This window comes from Lipophrys pholis, assembly GCF_963383615.2.
Source record: "Lipophrys pholis genome assembly, chromosome: 8".
In the NCBI taxonomy this organism is placed as follows: domain Eukaryota; kingdom Metazoa; phylum Chordata; class Actinopteri; order Blenniiformes; family Blenniidae; genus Lipophrys; species Lipophrys pholis.
The window spans coordinates 21701701-21721304 of record NC_137630.1 but is presented as its reverse complement, the minus strand read 5'-3'; the positions used below and the strand labels follow the sequence as shown (position 1 = coordinate 21721304).

The following is a 19604-nucleotide window of genomic DNA, read 5'->3' as shown; positions in this document are numbered from 1 at the left end:
CATCCATTCATCCATCCATCCATCCATCAGAAACACACTCTGATCAGGTCACCAGTCGTGCATTTGACTATTTATAATAGTATAATGATTGTATATGAAAAAATATATGTTTTTGGTGTTTATTCAAGCACAAACATCAAGTAAAATATCTAATAGTATATGTTCATTGTGTGCGCAGTTGTAGTATTCAAGGATTTGATGACGTGTTGCTCTTCCACCTGATATCTGTTTTCTCGAAGCCCCTCTCACCAAGCCAATGTTACCCACCCCCCCTCTCACTGGAAATGTAATACAATAAACAGACCCGAGGCTGTCTGGTCCCGCTGCTCCTGTAGGCTGGATCTGAAGCTTCTGAAATACAGCTGTCTTTCAGGGATACACCTGAGTCTTTCACAAACAGCGACTTTACTAAAACACAAAATTCTCTGGTATTTAGACATTGAAGCACATTTAATTTTGACATATACCTACAGAAAAATACATCTCGGAACACTTGATCTATAAATCAAGAGATTTAAAAAAATAAATATATGAAAGTCAAATAGAAGAAAGTACGACGCCTTTAAAGCCTGTTCCTAGTAAAACTGCTGAAGAGCTCAATTTATCTCCTTCATCTGTTTCTGAAGCTCTATTAGTCCCTCCCTTTCATTAAGGAATGAAAGCCTTAATTGGAAATTGTGTTAATTCAGTGACATGTTTGAAACTCAATCTCCCTTCCCTTCTCCTAAATTGGATACACACTTGACAAATTTGGGGAGGCAGCTCCACTGATGCCTATCCTGTTTGAAATGTTTTCATCCTCGCCCTCTTTCTAGTATTCACGCCACATTATGAATTCAATGATTAACGGCTTCAAACATTACAAGCATATTTGTTCACCACAACTAATCTGTGAGGGAACATTGGATTGACTAGTGGTGAGTTGTTTTTACAGTCACGCATGAATAAAAATGTTTCAAAGCCAAGATGGCTACTGCGCTTTCTGAGGACGTCACTTTCCTGTACCGGCATACAATAACAGACTATAATCATTCAGTTGGAGCTTCTTTTTAATGTCAAGGCTGGGCATGCTTTTTTATTCATAGATGTTGTTGCAAAAAATCCATATTATTTGAACATTCTGTTTCTATAAACATTCATTCCAGCTCCCGGCGGATTGTTGCTGCTTACTGGATTAGTTTGATTCCTTGTTTTCATCGCGGAGCAGAGCAAGGACAGACAGCCGCTGTGAACATGTTGGTCAAAACGTTGCAGCTGCCAACAGAAACAGTGGATTGATATACTCGAACAAAACCTCGAACAATCTTTGCTCAACTGGATGATTTTTTTACTGCAAATAAATTTTCTCTCTGTGTTTATGCACACAAATAAATTGTTGTTACAGCCCCGCAATGCTAATTCAGACAAAGTACCTCGACTCCACAACTTTGACATGTTTATTACTCTTATCATCAGCAGTTTATCGGCAGAAAAATGTTGCTGCTTAATTGGTTTATTATTCATTTGTGGAAATAAAGCAGTGTAATTATCATTGTGCAACATTTTCAGGAACACATCAGGTGGTCAACAGAGAAAAGAATCAAACTTTACCAACAGAAAGAAGCTTGGACAAAGAAGGAATTATTTGCTTAAGAAGTTACTCAAATGGACTCCAAATTGGGTGTTGAATATTTATTGGATAATTATTAATTCTTTTTAAGCTCTGGGGATTACAGTCGTACTAACATTGGTATTAGCAGGAGTAATCGAGTCCTGTCAGTCTATAGAAGGCTAATCAGGTGGGGCACATGTATGCAAATGCTGATTATTGAAGACATACCAGTCAGCCATAAAATTATGACCAAGGAGAGGCGAAGTGAATAATTATCTCTCTGTGATGGTACCTGTTGGTCCTGGGGTCTGCAACCCGCTACTTTACACTCTGCAGCTTCCAAAAAATCATGTGTGAATAAACATTTGATCTTATTTCCAATATTACTCTGATCTTGCTTTAATGAGAAGAATGCATCACATCTTAAAATACCACAAGAACATCACTAAAGCAGATGGGAAAAGCCAAATCGTTACAGCTAGAGTATCTCCAGAACTGACTCGTGTAGGGTGTTTCTGGTCTGTTTTGATGGCTTTCTCTAAAAAAATGGTGAATTGACAACAGGCCAGACCCTGTTCTTACATGAGGCTCAACCTGCAGGGCTTAATGATCTGCTGCTGTTGTCCAAATTCTACAGCAGAGCCTCAGAGGTCGAGTGGAGTCGAGTCCTCGATGGCTCAGGACTTCTTTAGCGGCAGAAGTGCCAGGCAGGTTTTCATCAAGTTGTTGCTGATCAGTGTATATGTTTGTGTATTCATCATTAGATGACACTTTAGTTCAGACTTTGTGGATGGAGACAAGAGAACAGAGAATGAGTTTTTCATTAGTAGTTTAGGACCCATTCGGTTTGCCCAGACTGATTGAATTTGGCACATAACAGGTGACTAGTCTGGCATGAGCTGGGTATTTGATTAAGAGGTTCCTGTTTGGCTACCTGGCTCCATGTGATCACTGCATCAGAGAGATTCAGGCAAAGCAGTGTTTTTATCACTGCACCAAATGCAAAACAGGAGAAAACATTTGTTCGTACAAGCTTAATAAAACAAAAACTAACACCAGCTGGACAAAAGCCTGATCTGGTGTTTACCTTCCTTACTGCCATGCTCTACTTTACAACCCCAAAATCCATGTGGCTGTTTAGCATATGAATACTGAGATATGATAAAAGGAGTTTAGAGAGATCTGATGAATACGTGTGGCTTTGAAGCGGTTGTTGTGTGATCGTGTGCAGATGAGAGCGTGGGAGGTGTTTGTGTGTGTGTGTGTGTGTGTGTGTGTGTGTGTGTGCGTGCGTGCGTGCGTGCGTGCGTGCGTGCGTGCGTGCGTGCGTGCGTGCGTGCGTGCGTGTGTGTGTGTGTGTGTGTGTCTGGAAGTGTTTGTTGATGAGGGTGACATTTGAGCGCACAGCGAGAGGTTTAACCGCCAGCATCTGGGACATTTTTCTCTAAATCCTAAAACATCAGGGCCAAGAGAGGTAACAACCGAGTCCAACCTCCAATTTAATCCACATAGTCGGTATGTGTGTGTGTCAAACCGCTCTCCACACACTCCGCAGGATTTCAGCACTCTGCACATACACCGTGGATTCATCACCTTAGCAACCAGTCGATTCAAAGATGATGAATCATGCCAAAGACTGCTAATTTCTTTGCAGTTGTCAAACATGAACAATGGGTGGTAAGAGGGAGTCACTGTGTGTGTGTGTGTGTGTGTGTGTGTGTGTGTGTGTGTGTGTGTGTGTGTGTGTGTGTGTGTGTGTGTGTGTGTGTGTGTGTGTGTGTCTTTGTGAACTTGAACGGCGATCATAGAGAGAATGACACAGAGAGCTGAAAAAAAAAATCAGGGCTAATAGGGGGACAGTGATGGAAACAAAGAAAAGGCCTGAGAGGGACTTGATGCTTGTTCTTTGAACTCATGAATAACTTGAGATATCTTTCATTTTTCAGCCGATTGCAAAATAATCTGTCTTTAAAAAAATTAAATAGAACAAAATCTCTCACAATATATGGGCTTATCTCTGCAGTAATGGCAACTTATCAAAGTATCATCAAGTGGCAGACTCCAACAAGTGTGCATGTGATTGCACACTGGAGACCAAAGGCTGTGGATAAATAACTATAGGTCAAAGTTGAACAAATACCCAACCATCTTATCATTTCCACAGCACTTATATGGTGCAATGAGATTTCCAGTAAATGTGCCTGTAAAACCACCTCTGACCTCATCTCCTCCATACTTGAAGATGGCTGAGTGGGCCTGAATGCTCCTCCTTACAAATAGCAGTGTTGGGGCGAGTCAACGAGGCCCACGTGACACATGCTTGTACAACACAGTAATATCAACAATGGTGTCAAAGATTGAATAGACTCACATCCGTGCAGGATGCAGGAGGAGTGATGCTGTTACAAATGTGTGGTGTCATAAATAAACCCCTTAAACACTGCCAACACCAAGCGGTGCTACTAATTCAGCAACAAGATGCAAATGTTGCTTCAGTCAATTCATGTTGAATCAATAATAATGCAATGTGAAAGCCTTATGTCACGCTGCGTACTGCAGACAAACAGCTCCCACTGCTGGTAAAGTGGAGGAATTGTAATCCATAATGAAAGGAGCATACTTTATCATCAGAAGTGGTATAATGGAGTCCAGTTCAGTTGTAGTGAAAACTGCTCCCGAGTCAATAATACTGTAATGATCTTGAACATATTTTTAACATTATCCCTTCGATTCAAGCAGAGTTAGTGCTCACGTCACATAGTACACGTTGACACAGAGAAGACACAGTAGTGAGTTTATGAAGCTGTAACTGATTTACGTCCCAATTTTATTACTTTGAATTTATGAAAATAGAATATTTTGTCTTTTGAGGTTGGTCAGAAATTTTATTATCTGATTATTGATCATTATGTTATTCCCTGGACTGTTGCCTAATTATATCTAACCAAAGTCATTGTGTTATTCCTCAGCCACTTCATAATCACCTCAAGATCTTGCTGATATTATTAGTTCACAAAGTAATCAGCTATAATTTCCCCAACAATGACTCATTTAGGTCATGTATCTGTTCTCTTCTGTTTGAATGTCCTCCTCCTTTCCCACGTCATTTCCCAACACACCTATTGTTCAAATTTCATTTTAACCAAGACATTTTTGTTTCTTTCTTTATTTGTATATTGTCTACACATCTAGACTAACAGTTACCATACTATTTGTTTTGATTACTTCTTCAATAAAAAAATCTTCTGTTTATAGACTATAGACAAAGGAATAGTGTGACTCTGTAAACAATGTCAAATAAGTAAGAAATACCTTTTAATTTATTTTTAATTTAAAAATGAGGGCAGATAGAAATCCATGTCCCAAAAAGCAGAAAACAATGTTGTAATGAGCTACTGCGTTAACTAACTCATTCTCTGCACGTCTGTCAGTTTTAACCATTTATTTAAAATGACTAATAACCAAAATCTCCAGCCTCTGTCTTCTTTACTATTAATTCTTTCGAAATACATGTATGATCATAATAATATGACATGATCATATTTTAGTATTTCTCTCTTATATTGATGAACATGTTTAATTTGCGAGGAATTCAGAAACATTTCACAATCTAACCTGCCATCATTCAACCATGGAGCTGATTGGTGCTCATCACATATACAAGTGGGTGTGGAAACGCTGAGAAGACAGTCAACATGTGTTCAGACTCAACTGAGATGTCAAGAATAAAAACAAACGGTAACCCAAAAATAATAGAGAGAAGTGTAATGAACAACAGAGTGTCCTTATCTGAACATTCAAACTCTGAGGGAATTTCAACATGCTCGACCCGATGTTATTTTCTGCTCTTTTGGGCCGGTGATGTATAACCGGGCTGTGTGATGTATGTGGGAGCTGGAGGTGTGTAATGTGCCATGTCCTGGTCACAGTGTTCCCTTCTCTCCACTGGTCACTCAGCAAGAGAGTTCCTGTGGGCAGAGTGAGAGAGCATCACACTCTACCCACACGTTCGTCCTCTAAAAACCACAGTCATCTTCATATGCAGAGCGATGAAGAGAGCAAGAGCTAGAGTGAGAGAGAAAGAGAGAAAGAGAAAGAGAAAGAGAAAGAGAAAGAGAAAGAGAAAGAGAAAGAGAAAGAGAAAGAGAAAGAGAAAGAGAAAGAGAGAAATAAGGAGTGTCGTTGTGAGTGTTTGACAAAAAATAAAGTTTTAATGTTACTATCAAAAGAGGCTCACATAAGGAACCAGCTGTCAAAACGGTGGATCTGACAGTGAAAATCACAGCTCCGCTCATATTCAAGTTTTAACTCACACATCTTAGAAAATATAAATACCATTGAAGAAAGAAATCGTTCCTTGATATGGCCTAAATGGGAGATTATTACGTCCTGAGCTAATCTTCCTTCAGACTGCCTCACAAATAAATAGACCTGTGGGCAGGGACAGTACATCTCCCTGTACTTGTCTGTTTCCCTTTGGAGAGAAAGTGATGCACTATTCATGAGGAGGCTGACTCTTGGTGTATTATTCATATGAGAGCCCCTTGTCTGAGGCGTCAGCCATACAAGCCACAGATAGATATTTTATATATGCCATGGGGACGTCCATTTTTAGTCCGACAGTTCAGTGGAAATCCGTTCATCAAACCCATCAGTCACTGAGATGACGTATGATAAGCTCAGTCTTTTCACAAAGGATTCCAGATGTTTGACAGTGTGGCAGATTTATTGGATTGATCCTGTTCGGGGCTTTTAAAAAGGGAGCAGGTACAGCACACGAGTCAAAGCAAACTCCTGATTCAACTTGTTCAAAAGAAAAGTAGCAAATGTTTGAAACTTTTCAATAATAACTCATTGGAATTTTCATGTAGCTACAAAGCTTTTCTATCAGTTCTTTGAGGACAGAAAACATCAACATAATTGTGAACACTGCGATGTGGTTTGATGGTTTAAAAATGTGGAAAAGAAACCTAACTCACCACAGCCATGTGTTTTTCTGACTGTGGGAGGACACTGGAGTATCTGCAGAACACCCCGGCACACAACATGCAAACTCCACTCTGACAACATTGTATAAATCTAGAAAAGGGAGAGAGAATTGAAATAATCCAGTTTTAGATTAGACACAACTGTGCCTCCGTTGTCTTCCTGAAGAGGGCAGTAACATACCAACTGATCTGAAAGGGGAGAGAATCCTGCAGCTCAGCAACAGGTCCATTCTCTCCTCCTGCAAACCCCTCCTGACCTGGAGATGAGTGAGTCTTTTTATACTCTTTATTCGCCTGCTCTGTGTTTTTCTTCCTCCACATAAAATATAATTGGCAGTTTTTCGTTTTGTTTTTGACACACAAAGCTTTTTAATTTGATACCTCCCTTAGACATCAGTGTGATCAAGGCGAAGCTTTACGGGGGTTAAAAATCACCTTATAGGGGTTTGCATTAAGTAGAATAACCAATAATCTCAGAGTTTTGTCATGTAATTCTGGTATTTTTTAATGCAATATTCAGATTATATTTTTGTGTTGTAGCAGAATTTTATCGATTTTCAGAGTGTTAGAAAACATTTGCATTTAACAAATCTTGCGGCTCCATCAGTTTCACACCACAGCTCATGTTCTTGAGTGACGTGTCTGATCAGCAATGCTTTGGCTTATTTCGTAAATATAATTATTCTGATGTATCCCACATCACATACTGTATAAAATGCTGTTTTATTGATTCCTCGACAACAATTCATAGTAACCCATATGCCCCATAAGTAAAAAAGACAGGAAATATTGAAATTACTTTGTTGATAAGGTCAGGAACTCAACAATTGTTCTGCTTATGTTCTGCTTACATACACATAATGTTTGAAAAGACAGATGTATTAAAGAATCTATTTAGGGGGAAAGCTATGTGTTTTTTATTTTATAGACTTCTAGAATTACTGAAATTGTAAGAGATTGTCAGGTTGTTGTTTTTTTCTTTTTGTGGAACGATTGAACAACGTTTCAAGAAATTCTCCGACATGTTGTTGACCCAAAATGACGTCTGAAGAACAGCGGGGGTCTCATACCTCCCCCCCAACTTGATTTTCAAAAATTGTCTCATGCAATTTGGTTACTTTTTAATTTTTGCCATTTATAAAAACAATAATATGTTGAGCAAAATGATGAAAAACTGTTCTATAAACAGGAGGATTATCCACGAAGCATCACAAGCAAAATGAAAATAGTTGTTAGTGGAGGAAGAAGCAGAGGATGTTGTTTCAAAAGACAATAGCAGTGGTATAAAAAATAAATAAATGAAGAACTTTTGTGTTTGTGTTGTGTTTCAGGAAAATGAGCCTTTTGTCTGGCCAGAAGAGAGTATCAATGCTTCTGGTTTTTAAGAATAACAGGGGAAAATTGGATTTCTACAAATAAACTGTGGCTCTCAAATGAGTTGACAGACGCAGCAGTTTCAGTTTGACAGTCCAGCTTTAAGAAAGAGTCTCATCTGATCTGCACCAGAGAGCACAATCTTCACAGAAAGCACTAATTTGAAATGATCTTGAAAAACGAAGGTGATCACACTGTCCTTTCTCACGAGCTTACATCACAACCCAACAGAGGTAACGGACGAGTTTTACAGTAAGTATGCAGGCCCTTCTCCTCATGTCCCAGTCTTTTGTGCAGCAGTTACATTATTGATATTAAAAAATATCATGCGTTAAATGTGTTATAAGCCTTCAGAGTCCAGCAGCTTTGAACAGGACGTGTTGAGCAAACATTTGAAAGTCTCTCCTGTCAAAAATCAGCTGATATTGAATCTTTCTAAACAAGCAAACTGACTAAAAGAAATGTATCAGTTGATTTTTATTTTATATTTCCTCTTTTTTCTGCTGTCTGTTTGACACCCTTGAAGCAATCAGATACAAAACAGGATGAGTTCAACCATCAAGATGGAAAAAAAATATTATTGCACTTTGTTAATTTGGAAGTACTTGTAGATAAAACTCTGTTGTGTTTTTATTTACTCCAATCATTTAAATTTTTTTGTAAAAGGATGTGATTATTGATTACAATCACTGACATTCTTTGCTTAAGTAAATATATTTTAAAACAAACGTTATTTGAATATGCATCGAATGTAATTCAATTCCCTGCTTTGACTGGGAAATTTCCAAAGTGATTATTTGAATTAGTATTTCAGGTGGACATGTGTTGCATTTAATAATCAACTAAATGAGATTACATCCTATCACCAAGTAGACTATTAAATGGAAGAAGCACAACAAAATCCTATATTCAGCTCGAATCTCAGAACAAGTTTTTCTCTTCACTGTGGCTCCCTGCAAACACTTGAGAACACAAATACCCCTCAAAAGCAGAATATCAGCATCTCTTTAAAGTATCACTAAAACACTTAAAAATGACAGTTTCACACCTGCAGGACTGTTTCTGCCTTCAAGCTGTAGGAAGATTTGCTCTGCCAAATGTCTGTTGTACTGGGAAATTAGATTAAAAAAAAAAAAGAATTCTGTCAGCGGCATAAAATGGTACAAATAGAGCAAACAAAAATGGTTCAAATTAATTTTTGCTTGTGTGCTGGATGGCTCGACAACGACGTTAAAAAAAGGAGCAGATACAAGTGGAAGAGAAAGAGAGATGGAGTGAAAATTCCAATACATTTTCATTATTGTGACATGTTGTTACACTTTCATGAACCAAATACAGCGTGAAACAAAAGGAACAGTAAAAACAAATTTTGTATAATACATGGATGGTCTGCTGCATTCCACCGAGCACGTATGACCCTCTGCAGCATTAAATCCATTACAAGCTTGTGAGGAACACATCTATAAGCCTCAAATCTCTTTAATGCAACACCCATTAGGAAAATGCTGAGCTCTTTACCAACAGCTAAGATGGACCAGCACTCAGCAGCACCACGGCCTCTGCTCTACATTCAGCGTAGTGCAGAAAATCACAGACTAGCACACTTTAATTTGGAAGATCGGAATATGAGTTGATCATTTTTGAAGGTCTCTTTCTTGCCTCGCTGCTGTTTTATCTTCTCAGATTTCCCATGTGACAGGGATAGAACTAATTAAGCTGGCCTATTCAAAATATATATATTTTGTGATAAATATTTGAGAATATGAGAAGGTGTCTTTGGTATAAAGTGATTTGATATCTTGGGAAAGAAGCTGTACCAGGGGCTTTGAAAGACTTCTAGCTGAAGGAAGAGACTCATTAAAAATGATGTTTAAATGTGACCAAAGGTGAACTGTCTCAAACGGAACAAATATATTTAAGCGAATTATTAAAAAAAAGAAAAACGTCCTGTCAAATGTAAGCTTTTTGCTTGTTACCTGACGTAACGCTTTATTTGAAGAAACCCCCCAAAAATGAACGTAAAATACATCTAAACTGTACACATATCAAAGTGATATTTATATATTTCACAAGATGCCATGTTGTTATAATGGTTCAAAATAAAGAGTCATTGAGTAGCACCTTGATAGGCATAAGCAGGTGTAACCTTAATATCTTGATGAGTGGTCAATTATGTTTGCAGTGATGGCTGGATTAGATATTAACTGTGTCCTAAATCAATTTGTGCTGACGGATTTGGAAAATGATAATCCAAGGTGTGCCTTTTATAAGCCGGACTGTGGCCACCTGAGTCCATTTGTAGCAAGGTCCCTCTCCATCGCTCTTCCACGCAGCCAGAAGAATCACCACCGAAGGGCTGATCGCAACCGCTAGCCGCAACCATGAACGGCACAGAGGGACCATATTTTTACATCCCTATGCAGAACACCACTGGTGTTGTCCGGAGTCCTTATGAATACCCTCAGTACTACCTTGTCAATCCAGCAGCTTATGCTGCTCTGGGCGCCTACATGTTTTTCCTCATCCTTTTTGGCTTCCCCATCAACTTCCTCACTCTGTACGTCACCCTCGAACACAAGAAGCTGCGAACCCCTCTAAACTACATCCTGCTGAACCTCGCGGTGGCCGACCTCTTCATGGTGTTCGGAGGATTCACCACAACGATGTACACCTCCATGCACGGCTACTTTGTCCTTGGTCGCCTTGGCTGCAATATAGAAGGATTCTTTGCTACCCTCGGTGGTGAGATCGGCCTCTGGTCACTGGTTGTTCTGGCTATTGAAAGGTGGGTGGTCGTCTGCAAGCCCATCAGCAACTTCCGCTTCGGGGAGAACCACGCTATTATGGGTTTGGCCTTCACCTGGATAATGGCCTCTGCTTGCGCCGTGCCCCCGCTCGTCGGCTGGTCCCGTTACATCCCTGAGGGCATGCAGTGCTCATGTGGAGTCGACTACTACACTCGTGCAGAGGGATTCAACAATGAGTCCTTCGTCGTCTACATGTTCGTTTGCCACTTCTGCATCCCTATGGTTATCGTTGGCTTCTGCTACGGCCGTCTGCTCTGTGCTGTCAAAGAGGCTGCTGCCGCCCAGCAGGAGTCTGAGACCACCCAGAGGGCCGAGAGGGAAGTCACCCGCATGGTCGTTATCATGGTCATTGGTTTCCTGGTATGTTGGTTGCCATATGCTAGTGTGGCCTGGTACATTTTCACACATCAGGGCTCTGAATTTGGACCGCTCTTCATGACCGTCCCAGCCTTCTTTGCCAAGAGTTCTTCCATCTATAACCCAATGATCTACATCTGCATGAACAAGCAGTTCCGCCACTGCATGATCACCACCTTGTGCTGCGGGAAGAACCCCTTTGAGGAGGAGGAAGGAGCATCCACTACTGCCTCCAAGACCGAGGCCTCCTCTGTCTCCTCCAGCTCTGTGTCTCCTGCATAAAAGGGCCACCAAACGAAGGCTCCGCGATCCACTATCCAAGAAGAAGACTTCTGCTTCCCCAGGGAAACGACTGAAGGCTAATGTCTACAGAAATAACGTCCTTTTTGTATTTTTACAAATGAGTTGGTTCAACCTAAAGACAGTTGCAGGAAAGGTCAAGCCCATTACAGAGTTGTTCCTGTATGTACAGAATATCCAACTTAACAATCTATGAGATTTTTTTTTTTTTCTCCGAGAAGAAAGGGAAAAATGTTAATCTTCCACAGTTGGATCCTATATGATACTGGCTTATTTTTGAATGTAGAGGCATGTAATCAAGGCAACGTAAAATAAAACGCACTTTGCAAATGACTCATTCTGTTTATGTTTTACTTACTATTTGGGTGGCAGGATGCATATTTGTACGTAGTAAATTCATTCAAATGAATAAACGTGAATGACCTATTCAGAATGCATTTATGTCTCGAGTCAAAACATTTAAAGCAACATATAAAACTTTCAAAGAAGTGTGTGGGCTTCTTTTACATTGCTGCTGTAATCTCATTACAATCACAGGTCACCTTGGACTTGCACTTGTCCTAATATAGGGATTATGGTATTATTAATCAGGAATGAATGTACACATGACACAACACCCAACTTATCTGACGATGGAAATGACTCATATTACTTGAAGGTCAACAAAGATTTGCTGGATAACACTAATCTGGATGAACAGGGGATGCAAAGGTTACACAAATATAGATGTTGAGGTAAAGCCAATGTCAATAGACGACTGGACAAGACTTTACTGTAAATGAGCACATTCAGTGTTCAATGGACTATATAGTTTTTGTGGGGACAACAGTGGTGGTTATGTGTACTTGTGAATATCCTAAAGTCTTGAACACCAAGAAAGGGATGTACTTCATCAACACAACTGTAGTTGTATGACATTATAAAATATTTCATACATTAATAGATTCTTTAACTGAAACTAATTGAACTATTAATACTACGATATATATCACTTTTGGACTTCTATGCACACGTTCTACTACGTCAGTGATAAAAGGAATAAGTAGGAGGATTAATAAGATCCGACGTTTTTCAGATTTAGAATTTTGTTCAGTAACTCTGAAGGTTTGTTTCCCACTTATCACTGAAGTGACCTCAGCAGCACTAAAACAGGAAATGTAGTTACATTAATAACTCCTTTGTTCTTCATTGTGTATAAACCAATTCAATATCCTTTCGGTTTTGCTTTACAGGAACGTTCTTGGAGTTCAGGCTGTTTCTCCACTCATTTACATTTCTAAGACAAACATTCCAAACTCAAATAATGAGTGAGGTGTGTTTGACTTGGAGGAAGAAATATACCGCGTCACGATTACCTCCTGTAATGACCTTCATGTGTCGCTATGGCAACCATAATACCAGAGGATCTTTTGTAGAATAAAGAAATTCCCGCTGAGCAGTCTGAAGACGAGCTCCAGCAGAGAGCTGAGGGGGAAAACACTTTTTTTTGTCTTTCTCTGCTGAGTCTGGGAGTAAATTAGGGAGAGCTTCACTTGCTGTGGTTGCATAAAGCAGCTTTAAAATATTAAAGTAAAATAATATTTATCTAAAGACTCATCGTTTCAATGACCTGTGATTATAATCTACACAAGTGTGGGAGTACATCTGGAAGAGATCAGTAGAATAATATAAAATCTGTACCACGAGGTGTGAAGCTCTATACTCTTTCATGACTGTGCCTCACTGTGATGTGACGTACAAAGAAGGTGAAATGTGTCTTAAAGTAGACGATGCATACAATGTTGAAGGCAAATTTCTTTGTAAACGTGCAGACATGTGTGTGCCGTTTTTGTAAAAAAATGTGTTTTTCTCCAGTCTTCAAATCTGACACACCAGAGTGACTTAATCAAAGAGGGAACAAACTAAAAAAAGCCTCTCCTGAGACGTTGGACTGGGTAGAAATATAAAAATCCTTTTGAATTTGTATGGAAAACTTTATTTGATAATAAAAATAGCATTCACAGACTTCTTTTGATAGCTACATATACATTGTAATCCATCTCAAGGAAAGAAGCTGGATAAGTCCACATCTACTTGTACTTTGACTAATGTTATGTATAGCTTCATGGGTCAAATAAAGCTATGAACAATGTAGTATTTATATATGCATAGTTATATAAAAAAGATTGGCCCATATACATGTACTGCTTTTATCAACACAGAGACAGCATTATGTCTGGAGCACATTGCAAGAAATAATGCTTGAAGAACACAGACTGCATACAAGTGCTTTATAATACAAAGGCAGGCTAACCATCAAGAGAGATTCAAACCATCAAACAGTTTATGATTGATCAAATACAGTCTTTCATTGTTAAAATGTCTTTACATACCTGATCCGGAGTAAATCAACACATTTCCCATAAATCATCAGGTCCATTTCAGAGATATAAACACAATATCACATTCCTCACTGCTGAGGCTTTTTCATAGATTTCTCTTTTATACAAGAAAAAAGGCAACATTTTATTCCTCGACAGGTTTCTAGGAGTTACATTGTAAAATTTCTTTACAGGTGATGGCCAACATGTTAACTTTTAAATGTGTTTTTTCAGTTGTTTTTTTGTTTGTTTTTTGTTAAATACAGTACCATGGCGACAACAGTGATCAAACAATGCATTTGTTGTGGTTCATCCGATATATTTTTAGTTTTAAAATGAAACATAAAACAGAGAATACACACAAAACACATTAAAAAGCAGCGGTCAGACTCCAGTGGCATGACGGCATGGCTCAGCATGGCAGATCGGTTGTCTCCTGTACCGGGACTCTCCACATGTTACCAACACAACAAACCACAGCAGCTTTTTGTGTGAGGACCCAAAAAGGAGGTCGGTGGGAAAAAAAAAAAAGGTGGGTTATAACAAAATGGGCGAACAATCACTGTGGCTTTACAGTGCATCTTCCTCATCGCTTAATCTCCTTCAGACCAATCAGATAAAGTGGTTAAACTAGGTTTTAATTTACACATGCATCTTGCACAGGGACAATTTACACATTTATCTGACTTTGTTTAATTTTTTTTTTCATTTTGGCATTTCCGAAAAATCATACTGTATGGCAGCTTCAGCTGGTATTATGGCAAAATGCAGTCTTGTCTAAAACTAAAGTACTTAAATTAGTGAAAAAAAAATTTGGATCAGAGAACAGTTTTGCTTGTAGGTGAAAGGGAGTCAGTCTCTCCTCCAGGGGAAGCGAGGACATATTTTTGTAATCCCACTGCGAGGAAAATAAAATAAAATAAAAAATAAACAACGGTAATATCAATTGTCTGATTTCTAAACTTTGCATATGGTTGGATGTATTTAAGCAAAGCAGGGCGAAGTGCAACACATTTCAGTGATAGTGTACAAGTAACAAGTACAGCATGCTTTCCCAGGTACAATTTTCTACCTCGGTTCTTAAAGATTTGATGCATCTTGCTCAAGATATGTGCCAAATAGAGAAAATAAATAGTGACCAAATGCAAAAATGTCATATATTAGGTTTAATAATCGGCTATTAAAATTTGATTCCTCACCTTGTCCAATGTGATTTTCACAGTTCTGGCGAACCATCAGTGTCTTGTGCTATAGTTTGTTCAGTAAAGCAATTCAGAAATTGAAAAGAGAACATCTAAAAACCATTTGAAAAGAAGCTTAGTCACCCACAACTGGAAGCATGTCTCATACCTCTGAGGGAACAAATATTTAGAGTCAGCAAATGCCTACAAAAAGCAATATCACTGATTTCATATGCAGGCACATACAATACCTTTACTATAGTACAACAAGCTTTGTTATGTTCAAAATAACAATGACAAAACAACCAGTATGAACTGATAGAAGGATTGTACTCCTGCTGTTTTTATGAATCTCTGGATGGGATCACAAGTAGTTAAGTCAATCAAATCAATCAATAAACCATTCAGCCAAATAAATCACAAGAGTTAGTATCCTCAGATATCCAATTCCAGTGTATGGTACATAGTTTGCACAGATAGAGGAGAGAGTGGTGAGGGGGGGATCTCTGCTCTGCTCTAGATGCTGAGGTCTTTGGGGCTTTCTTTGTACAGCCTTCTCTTGGGCTCAGGGAGCTGCTTCGGGCTGCGGCCTACTGCGTTGTTGTTATGGCCTGTGTTGTTGTAGGCAGCATTGTTGTGTGCAGCGTTGTTCTTCATCATGCTGTAATAGTCTTTCAGTCTGGGAGCTGCTGCATAGTTCAGCTCATCCCGGCTGTAATTGCTGTCAGGGGAAGAGTCCCGTTCCACTCTGTATCGTCTCTCCGTCGTCCCGTTCGTCCAATATCTCTCCTCCCTCCTCTCCGAGGAAGAGTCCCTCAAAAGGTTGCCGTTCTTCGTGGTTCTTTCATACGTACGGCCCCTGGACAAAGACAAGGAATCCCCGTTGTTGGTGGTGCGTTCGGGCGTTGACAACTCCCTGACTTGCCCAGGTGTCTGAGAGTCCTTGAGGAGCCTTCGCTCGTAGAACTTGCGTTCAGGAGTGGCTGCGAGGAACCCTCCGTCATCGTAGTCCCGCTCAGGTGTGTGGTCACGATGCGCTCGCTCGGCCCTGCGGTCCATTGACTTGGCCCGCCGGCGATCAGGGGAAGAGGCGCGCTTTTGGGTTGGTGAGCGGTCGAGGGAGCCGCGACGCTGCAAGCGAAACCTCCCATCCAAAGTAGAACTGCTGCTCGAGAGCTCTCGCCCTCTAAGTTTCTCAGCAGCTGCAGCCTTTTTCCCTGAGCTGTCTTTCCTCAGAGTCTTTAGGAGTTTCGAGATGCCACTCTCCGACTCGGACTTTTTGACTTTGCGGCCACGGCCCTTCTTGTTGCCACCGCTACTGCTGTTACCGTTGTCAGGAGACTGTTGCCTGGGGGTGCTTTGACTGTGATTGTTATTCCAGGGGTGATGAAGATGGGGGTTAAATTGCCGACCTTGGTAGTCCATCTGATCTGACCCGGCCCTGTCCCTGTTCCGGTCCATGTCTCGGCCACGCGCAGCCTCCTCCTGGCGTGATGGTTTGTGAAGGTCTGGTGGATAACTGGACTCCAATGAGGTGTGAAATCTGCTATTGTGCGGCAGCATTCTCACTTCCGGAGTGTTTTGTGCCCCGGGTGTGGAAGGGTGCCCGTCACTGCTGCCGTCTGCAGGAGAGAAGTAACAAGCTGACTGAGCACTATTTTCACATCAAATACGTTACATTCATCGCTTTCAGCAGACACAACTTTCTTTTTCGGTTTATGCGAGCTCTTGCATTGATGTGACACAAAGTCAATGCAGAGATTTATGGAAATCATGCATATCCGAGCTCATTCATATGCTCTATATAAATCCCAGAAACAATCAGACTCATCTAAATGGATGTATAGAACTGTGCTTTTCCATTATGCAAGTAAAATACATTGAAGTGATAAATCACTTCAATATATTTTCACTATAGTGCTGCAGGGTTGAAACACGAGGTGATGCCAGCGACAACAGCAGGTACAACACATCAGCCAGTGTAGGGCAGGGGTTATCAATGACACAGCAGGCACCTAGGAGATCATTCAAACACAATGGTGAACAACTCAATGTGCATCAACTGGAAGAACAAACCCAAAAACAGAAAAAGAAACTGAAAAACTGCATTTAGCCGAGGGTCTGCCAAACGAGAGACGGTCTGTGATGGCAGCAGAGCGTGAAGAGGGATGGCTTTAAATTAGTCCCATTCAAAAATATCTGGTGTACCGCTGGGAGGGGTGGTGGGGATGGTTGTGCATGTGCAGATCCACAGAAGTTAAATAAGTAAAGTTTATTTTCAGGCACGACGAGACATTAAGCATGTACACAATGTACAACAACCAAATGCAAACAGACACAAAGGTAGGATGCAAGGTAGGGATGAGCTGGAGAGAAACTCAATAAAGAGGGAATAAAATGACAGTGGGAGTGGATTGGGACAGACTTTTGGCTACAAACCGTTGTCTGATTTTGGCCCATTAGGTAGAAACAGGGCTCTCCCATCTTGTCATTCCTCATTGTACCAACAGCGAGATGAGGAGCCATCATCGCTGGAGAGAGGAGGAAGAGCCCAGCAACAGAGACAATCAGAGAGAAAGGAGGAGTAGAGAGGACAAAGCAAATAAAACAGACAAGAGGCTGTTTTACATTGCACCTTGATATAGAAAAGAAAGGGTTTGTTGTGAAAGACTATTTACACTCGTTACAATCAAAAACAATCTGAAAGGGGGAAATGTGCGAGATAATTGAACCCGGTAACTTTTACTGAAAAAAATCATATTGTGACACAAAATCGTGAGACGAATGATCCTTCAGCAGAGCACCAAGCTCTCAGATGAGGGCATCTCTTCAGCATTAAAGGATCTCTGATACAGATCCTACAGAGGAAAAAAAATCACCTAACAAACTTGAATCACAAAAGTTTCACAAGTGTCTTCCCTTTCAATGTTTGTCATAAACAATAACAGCTTGCCTGTGAAGTGTACAGTCAGAACAACCATCAGCTGATATAGTTACAAGAAGCGTAAAATACAGCAACATGTTTACCTACCATATTCTGGTACTGATCCATCTCCCCGTTTAAGGATGAGCCGTGCCCTCCGTCCCCCATTCTTGATCAGTTCAATGGCACGTGAATGCTTCATATTTTTTGTGCTCTCACCATTAATCTCCAGAATCTCGTCCCCTACCTAGAGAGAGAGAGAGAGAGAGAGAGAGAGAGAGAGGGGGGAAAATTTGAGGCTTTCATGGAAGAAGTGATTTGCAAGATTGTAAATAGAGGGAGAGAATCAGTTTCATACCCTCATCTTTCCATTTCTGACTGCAGCCCCATCCTCTGCTAGTCTCAACACATATAGGTCCATGTTGTACTCCCGTCCTCCTCTCAAACTGAAGCCAAATCCTTTATTGTCTCGCTCGAGGTCCACAGAGTAAAATTCAGCATCCTGAGGAGATAAAGGTGAGAAAAAGACAAAGTTACCAGAGAAGACTGACTAATCCATAGTGCATAGTGGAGTCAAAAGGTGAGTGCAAACTTCAGGACTAATCAAGCGATGTCCCACAAAAACTCCCAAAATGTCAATGGCACTACAATACCCTGGGATGCATGAATAATTAATGGTGCATGGGCCTGTGAGGAGGGTGTAGATCACTAAGCAAGGGCACCACAAGGGCTGAACCCAGAAACCTGCCGGCCTCATCAGAAGTTCGCTCCCGACAGAACTGTTGTCCCTCCAAAAGACGAGCAGACTTTATTCAGAGGCCTTACACTCTTTAACTCAAAGCACATTACAGCTTGCACTCATCTCTTTCCTTTGTAGTATATCTACATGCGTTACTGCATGATAAACAAAACAGGGCCGTGAGATTGGAAGTTCACAGGTTCGAATCCCTGTCCCTGAGCGTGACCCTAATGTGACTGTCCACTGCATCCTAGAAATAGGATGTGTGAATGTGGAAAAACAAATTTCCCCATAAAGATGAATAAAGTAGGCTTTCTTCTATTCACAGAAGGGGTAGTTATCACAGCTACTTTATGAGTTTGACTTTGTTTTCGTCTTCTAAAAATCCGTTTCAATCAAGTTTTTATCTCACTCCAAGTACATCCATGGTGTTCTCTTGATATTTCCTGCTTTCACATCCTCACTTAATTTTGTTTTTTTCATCATCACCTTGCTAACGTGTAAAGCCCTGCATGAAAGAAGCGAAGCAGATAAAGTTTGAATGATCGCTTGATTGACAAGAGGTTACAAAGTCTACAGGAGAGGATTTGAGAGACTTTGTCCGTTATGGCCCTGCCGATGATCAGAGGCTCTCCTGGTGGTTGTGTTCTGCTGGTTTGGCCACTGATGTTAAATCAAGATTATCAATGACTAAAAGGGAAAAGCATCTATTCTTACCTGTGTTTGAGTTTGTGTGGGAGGAGGAGGAGGAGCTCCTTTTGACTTTGAACTATTCCGTCAAACAAAAACAGAAAAAGCTCATTACTATAGACATTGTGAAAATAAAGCACAGTGTTGCTGAATACCTTAGAATCAGAGTGCTTGACTTGACCTACCGGGACTCTGAGGACTGAGGTGTGTGTGTGGTGGTGATGGTAGCGATCTTCTCCGCATTGGTCAGTAGAGAAGCGTTGGAAGATTCTGAGAAGACGACACACAAGATGA

General features: G+C 40.4%; 2 protein-coding genes across 2 annotated transcripts in view; one reads left to right on the top strand and one right to left on the bottom strand.

Annotated features, from left to right (window-relative positions):
• Positions 1 to 10243: 10243 nt before the first annotated feature.
• On the top strand, positions 10244 to 11750 carry LOC308113510 (rhodopsin). The gene has a single exon (XM_080469866.1). It carries the CDS (start codon positions 10335 to 10337, stop codon positions 11397 to 11399), a length of 1065 nt encoding a protein of 354 aa, XP_080325992.1. The 5' UTR covers positions 10244 to 10334; the 3' UTR covers positions 11400 to 11750.
• A 1623-nt stretch (positions 11751 to 13373) lies between these two features.
• LOC308113484 (membrane-associated guanylate kinase, WW and PDZ domain-containing protein 1-like) overlaps positions 13374 to 19604 on the bottom strand; it is an 80641-nt gene continuing 74410 nt past the window's right edge. The window contains exons 21-25 of the mRNA XM_080469827.1: positions 19496 to 19580; positions 19338 to 19389; positions 18240 to 18383; positions 17990 to 18128; positions 13374 to 16580 (exon numbers count right to left, since the gene is read on the bottom strand). Coding sequence (XP_080325953.1) covers positions 15475 to 16580; positions 17990 to 18128; positions 18240 to 18383; positions 19338 to 19389; positions 19496 to 19580 — 1526 coding nt within the window. The 3' untranslated portion in view covers positions 13374 to 15474. The remainder of the gene's footprint in view (positions 16581 to 17989; positions 18129 to 18239; positions 18384 to 19337; positions 19390 to 19495; positions 19581 to 19604) is intronic.

Coding starts and splice junctions, on each gene's coding strand:
- LOC308113510 (XM_080469866.1), top strand. CDS start 10,335: ATGAACGGCACAGAGGGACCATATTTTTACATCCCTATGCAGAACACC.